A 6,675-nucleotide genomic window follows, 5' to 3' on the forward strand; every position below is an offset into this window, starting at 1 on the left:
GGTTCAAAGCCAGCCCGGGCAGGAGAGACCGTGAGACTCCTATCTCCAATAAACCACCAGAAAACTGGAAGTGGCGTTGTAGCTCAAGTGGTAGAGCGTCGCCTTGAGCTGAAGAGCTGAAGGACAGCGTCCAGGCCCAGAGTTCAAGCCCCACGACCGCCAAAAAAACAAAAACAAAAAAAGAATAGAGTACCTTCCTAGTAGTTGCAAAGTCCTGAGTTCAAACCACAGGACCACCAAAGTAGTTGTGCCAATGAATGCTTCCTTTATTAGTGCACAGGAGCTCAGTTTGCTGTTGTCAGAGTTTGATTGGTTGCTAATAAGTAGGTATGTAACGGTGTCTGACTACAGTCTACTTTGCTTTTAGTAATATGGCTGACAACTCTATGTTGTCTGAACTTTTTCACTTTTGTATGTATTTTAATAGCTTGTCACCTATACATGTTCATGTACCTTATTGACATTTTCATTTGGAGAGAATTGCTACCTTTATGATAGTGAATCATTAAGCATGATTTACTCCTTCACTTATTTAAACTATATGACTATTTAAATTTTCCTTTAAAGTTCACAAATCTTTTGTTATATTTGTTCCTGAGTATCTGATGCTTTAAAAAAAAATGTTAGTATCACTGGGAGCTGGTGGCTCAAACCTGTAATCCTAGCTATTTAGGAGGCTGAGATCTGAGGATTGTGGGTCAAAGCCAGCCAGGATGGGAAAGTCCATGTGACTCTTATTTCTAATTAACCACCAAAAAACTGGAAGTGGAGCTGTGGTTCAAAGTGGGGAGGCTAGCCTTGAACCAAAAAGCTTAAGAATAGCTCTCAGGCCGAAACAACAGCTGGGATTACAAGTATGTATTTCCATACCAGTCTTATTGTATTACTTTAAAAATTGTATAATTTGTTATTTTTAATAAAATCTGGTGATTAGATTTATCCACTAAATTTACCACTTTTCCCTTTCTTAAAATACATTATTTTTGTTGTTGGTACTGGGTTTAACTTTATTCTCGTTGGCTTGCTTGCTCTCTTGACCTTTTATCACTTGAGCCTCACTTCCAATCTGAATTTTTGCTGTCATTTTGGAGATAAAGTATTTATGGATTTTTCTGCCCATACTGGCTTCAAATTGTGGTCCTCTGGACCTCACCCTCTTGTAGCTACGATTTTAAGCATGAAATACAGTCTTAAGTATTCATTTGGCTGGTGTTTGTCTGAAAACTTTATTTTGCTTTTCTTTCTTTCTTTTATTTGGGGGGTCCGGTTGTGGGGCCTGAACTCTGGGTCTGGGCACTGTCCCTCAGCTCTTCAGCTTAAGGCTAGCGCTCTACCACTTGAGCCACAGCGCCACTTCTGGCTTTTTTCTTTTTGCTTATGTGGTGCTGAGGAATTGAACCCAAGGCCTCAGGCATGCAAGGCAAGTGCTCTACCACTGAGCCACCTTCCCAGCCCCTATTTTGCTTTTCTAAATTAAGTATTTTTTATTGTTAGGTAGTTTCCATTGTTGCTTTGAAAAAGTCATATGCTACTCTAGTTGTAACTCCTTTGTGAATAATGTATCTTGTTTGAGCAGGCTGCTTTTCTCTGTCTTTGGTTTCTTCAGTTTCCAATCTTGGTATACTTTTAAAAGAATTAATGGTTGAATATTTGTTGGGTTTCTTGAATCAGAAGATTGAAATTCTCCATCACCATAGTATTGGCTTTGTTAATCTTTCCTCTGCTTCGATCTCTAGTTAGACACATTAGACTTCCCCAGAATATTCTACTTCCTAATTTCTGTAGCTTCCCAGTTTCTTTCTGTGATGCCATCTGGATAATTTTTTCAGATTTTTTTCTTCCATTTCAGTACTTCTTTCAGGTACATCTAGTATATCAAATTTATATATCCACAATTACAGGTTTTGCATTCCTTCTATTGTCTGTTTTATACCCTGGGAAACTGAGGATCCGTAAGTTTTAGTTATCTTGGTAAGCCAATTGCTCACCTTGTCAGTTTTATAGTTGGTGGTCATAACAACTACTGAGTGACAGAAAAGTCCAGGTTGACAAGTAAGAAGTGTTTTATGGATTTTAGTTACGTATGCTACTTTTCAACTGATAGTTTTCTAAAAATTAAGATCTCAAATTTCTCTTTGATTTGCAGTGTTTGCATCATCCTAACCAGATTTGCCATATTGATTTTAGTTTCTTGGGTCATTTCCTACAGATAAAGGTGGAGATTTTTTCTTGGAGTTTCCCACAAAAATTCCTGCATTGGTGATTAAGACAAAAACTTTCTTTGAAGCACTGCGGATACAAGCATACATGTGCTTCATTTTCAGGTAGGTTTTGAAAGTTATTTTTATGTATAATTGCTTTCACTTTAAGGCATGATCAGTAATAAATGTTACAGAGATTTTTGTTGCTCTCAGTGACTGATAATTTATCAAAGGAAGTTTCCATATAGACAATTTTAAGAGAGCACTGTAGCAAATTTTCAAGGTTGAATATACTTTGGATATGAGCAAGGTGATGATATTTATCCATTCATCATTCTAATTTCTCATACATCTTTGAGCAGTAATACTGCATTAGCCTTCAGGGAAGTCATATCCAGGACTCCAGCAAATTTAGTTGACATACTGATCACAGCTTAGAACTTGAATTATCCAGGCGCTTGATTCAGATCCTCACATCTGAAGAAAATTTCTATACATCTTTATGGAAACTATTTCCTATAAAGAACTTGATTTGTAAGATACTTCTATCCAGAAAGGGAGGTCAAAATGTCCCTTTATTTGGAATGTGACAAAAATCACTTACCATGGTTAAAAGTGGAATCAGTTAAAATGTTTATTATGTGAGTGTTGCCACATTCAATCATGTTTATTTTTTTGTCTTTAAGACCAAAAGCCTACAAATGCTCCTGGAGTAAGAGTACCATTGCCTACTAAAATCAGTATTAAGATTCTATGTATATCTATCTTGATAATATTTTAAAGTACTCAAGTGAAACATAGGAAATTCTAATTTTGTGGCATTTGCAATTATTCTTACATTACCTTTCTCAAGATGATATTGCTTGAAAATAGTATAATACTGTTGTATATTGTATATACGTGTACATTGGATCTTCTAGGAAAATATTAGATCTTAAAGATATTTCCTCATGATTGGGATCTACAACATAAACAGACTTTTATAATTTGAGTCAAGTTGGAAGTGAATTCGCTACTTAATTGGTAAACAAAGATGAAGTCTAGGTTAAGTAGAGGATATATTCATTAAGTTGGCAGTATAATGAGTCCTACTGGTGAACTTTTTGCTTTTGTTTCTAGTTGGGGAAAATGAAGTGGAAATGGTAACAAGTGATTTTATCATTGTTTAGTGTATATTTGTGTTGCTCTATCAATTCCATGATTTCTTAGTGAAGCTGAGATTTTATATAAAAATCACTTTAACTGTTTGCTAATTTTACATTAGGCAATTGCTGTGTGAATTGTTTGTTTTATTGGGACTCAGAACAAACGATGTTCTCCATAATATACTACCAATTATGCCTATTTCTGAAAAAGATTCATATATCTGGTTAGGTCTACTCACTTTATAATATTCCTTTGTGGATTTCCTGTCCAACTGGGAACACATAGAACATCTGAAATCTTTTTTAGAGGATCTGTTGAAAAGTTTATCTTGTCCTCCAGCGATCACAAATGTTACAGATTTTGCCAGCCTTTCTCAGCTAGTAATAAAAGAAGGTAGTCTTTTTGAGTGGTATGTTGCTCTGTGCTTTGTAAGACAAACTTCTTTATAAAAACAGAGGCCTGGGGCTGGGAAGGTGGCTCAGTGGTAGAGTGCTTGCCTTGCATGCCTGAGGCCCTGGGTTCAATTCCTCAGCACCACATAAGCAAAAAGAAAAAAGCCAGAAGTGGCGCTGTGGCTCAAGTGGTAGAGCGCTAGCCTTGAGCTGAAGAGCTGAGGGACATTGCCCAGGCCCAGAGTTCAGGCTCCACAACCGGATCCCCCCCATAAAAACAAAAAAAAAACCCAGAGGCCTGAGGATTATTTTCATGAGAAATAAATAAGCTATAATTGATATTTAAAATTGCATCACTCTACATGATTTTGATTTTTGTAGATGACTGCAACATGGGAATGTAGAGGCCTTTTACTCACTGTTTCCACTGGGAACTCATGACCTTGGAAAGGTTCTGGCCACAGACATTTCAGTGATAATAAACCAAGACAGCTGGCTGCTAAAAATAATTATGCAGGAAAAAGTGCAATTTCTTGTTTTCTGAAAGCCCATGATTCATTTGTCTCTAGTTGCTGATTTGTATATCTACATATGTGCATTTTTAATTAGGTGTGTTTTAGACTCAAACTATGAAAAAATCCAAGTAAAAATTATTGAAGAGATGCTTTGAATTTAAGAGTCATGTGACTGAAAGCTATTTCACATGAGATTTTAAACCTTGAAAAGCAGAGGGAGTAGAACAACTGATACCCACCTTCTTGCTTGCTTACTCTGCATAATTTTCAAAATTAAACCTGGATTTTTATCTATGTTGCTATATGCAAATGAGTTCTGTCGATGCCAGCTCTATTTTTTTTGTTGGTGTGTGTGTGTGTGTGTGTGTGTGTGTTTGAAGAGGGTCTCACTCTGTTGCCTTGGTTGGTTTGGAGCTTCTGGGCTTGTGACCCTCCTTTTTTCAGTGGCGAGGAGATTCTAAGTTTTTTTTTTTTTATATAAGCTTTTGATACTTTGGACTTTTCTAAATAAAATACATCACATGGTCAAATCTTGTTGAATTAAACTGACTTAGTGTTCTCTCTTTTTTGTTTTTGTTTTGCCAAATAAATCTAGGAATTGGATTCAGGGCCATGTATTTGCTTGGCAAATGCTCTCCTACTTGAGTCACATTCTTAGTCCTATTTATTTTTCAGGTAGTATTGAGTTAACTTGCCTAAGCCTACCCTCAAACCTCAATTCTTCAGTCTCTGACTCCAGAATAACTGGAATAACAGGCATGAACCATCATGCCTAACTCCTGTCTTAGTATTCTAACTCTTAATCATTTGAGACAGTAACAGTTAAAACATAAAACTGACATCTAGCTTTCACTAAACTTTGTACTTACCAAAATGCCAGTGTAATTATACACAATTACTGTTTAAAGATGATGAAGAATTTAACTTTTAAAAACATTCCCCACAGAGAATTGCACTTGATGAGGTATTAAGGCCCTAGGCAGTGTCTTGTTTAGCACATTGGACTTTTCAAAAATCATGATCCATATAACACACAATTCCAGCAGAGGTCAGTCTTGTGCTTGTAATTCTGGTACTGTACCAACAAAAGGTAAGAATTTTGTTTATAGCCAAATGTGTATTACTTAGTAAGCCATTAATTCTGGGAAAATTAAACTTAAAAAGCTGGTTATCTTGCTAGGCACTAGTGGCCTAAGGCTGTAATCCTAGCTACTCAGAAGGCTGAGATCTGAGGATCACAGTTTGAAGCTAGCCCAGGCAGGAAAAGTCTGTGAGACTCTTACCTTCAATTAGCTACCAAAAGCCAGGAGTAGAGTTATGGCTCAAGTGGTGAAGCACTAACCTTGAGCAATCCCCCGACTCTCCCACCTCTAAAACTCAACTCAGGGACAGTGCCTAGGCCCTGAGTTCAAGCTCCTAGACAGGCACAAACAAAATATAATCCTTCTCATATTTGGAGTAACCAAGGCTATGGCGGGGGCGGGGGGGGGAGGGGGGAGAGGAAAACAGTATTTTAGCTCATCATCACATTTTCTCCCCTTCTGGTGGTTTTATTACTTATTAATGACTTTAAAACTGGGCTACAAATGGTAGAAAAGAACAATTATCCCAATGCAATAGCAGACAATTTTGGATAAATGTCTGATAAATGTCTGGATCTTAAAGTAAAAGAAAAAAATCTCTCACAAAATTCAGTTTAAGAAGCAAAATATGGAAATGGGATAAATGTACATGAGTCAGCTCCTTGCTTCTTTGCACTATGGAGGCAACTCTCTTTGAGGAATCTTGTTTTAGTCCTCAGACAAAGCTCATATTTTCATCTGTAAGTTAAGGACATCTTCATAAATGCAGAGATTGTCAGCTAGAAAAAGCATATCCTACGCAAATGATACCTTTGGATTGCTGATAACAATATACAACATGCAATCAATCAAGCAAACAAGCCCAGAAAGCATCCTGCTGATTACTGGGATGCTAACTGATCTTACTGGAAGTGGAGAGGACAGTGGAAGGCACCCTATGCCAGCAGCCATGGTCATGCTGACAGAGCTCCTGCCTTCACAGAAACTCAAGTGAACAATGTGCTTGCCAGGCAAGGCTTCTGGTCCCTTTGTCCAACTAGCACTTAGCCACAGTTCTTCACCAGGACATTTGCAGCAACTCTACAGGTTAGAACAGAGTGCTTAGATTTTACCTTGTAACTGGCAGTAAAAAGTTGGATAAATAACTTTGACCAAGTCATAACCTCTCTAGGCTTTGCTTTTTTCCTCAGTAAAATGAGTTGATTTATAATTTGGAGGTTGCATCACCTATGGTTTTCCAAGAAGAACATACTATTCAAAGTTGGTGAAAATCAAGGGACTAGTGAAGGAATAGATGTGTAGGCCTTTAAGAAAGACAAAATGTTAAGTGTTCCATGTG

General features: G+C 37.2%; 1 protein-coding gene across 1 annotated transcript in view; it reads left to right on the forward strand.

Annotated features, from left to right (window-relative positions):
* The window catches only part of Depdc1b (DEP domain containing 1B), a 63,706-nt gene extending 57,376 nt beyond the window's left edge, over positions 1–6,330 (forward strand). Inside the window, exons 11-12 of the mRNA XM_013025236.1 lie at positions 2,888–2,913; positions 6,106–6,330. Of these exons, the coding sequence (XP_012880690.1) occupies positions 2,888–2,913; positions 6,106–6,330 (251 nt within the window). The remainder of the gene's footprint in view (positions 1–2,887; positions 2,914–6,105) is intronic.
* The last annotated feature ends 345 nt before the right edge of the window (positions 6,331–6,675 follow it).

This window comes from Dipodomys ordii, unplaced genomic scaffold (assembly GCF_000151885.1).
Source record: "Dipodomys ordii isolate 6190 unplaced genomic scaffold, Dord_2.0 Scaffold83, whole genome shotgun sequence".
NCBI lineage: Eukaryota > Metazoa > Chordata > Mammalia > Rodentia > Heteromyidae > Dipodomys > Dipodomys ordii.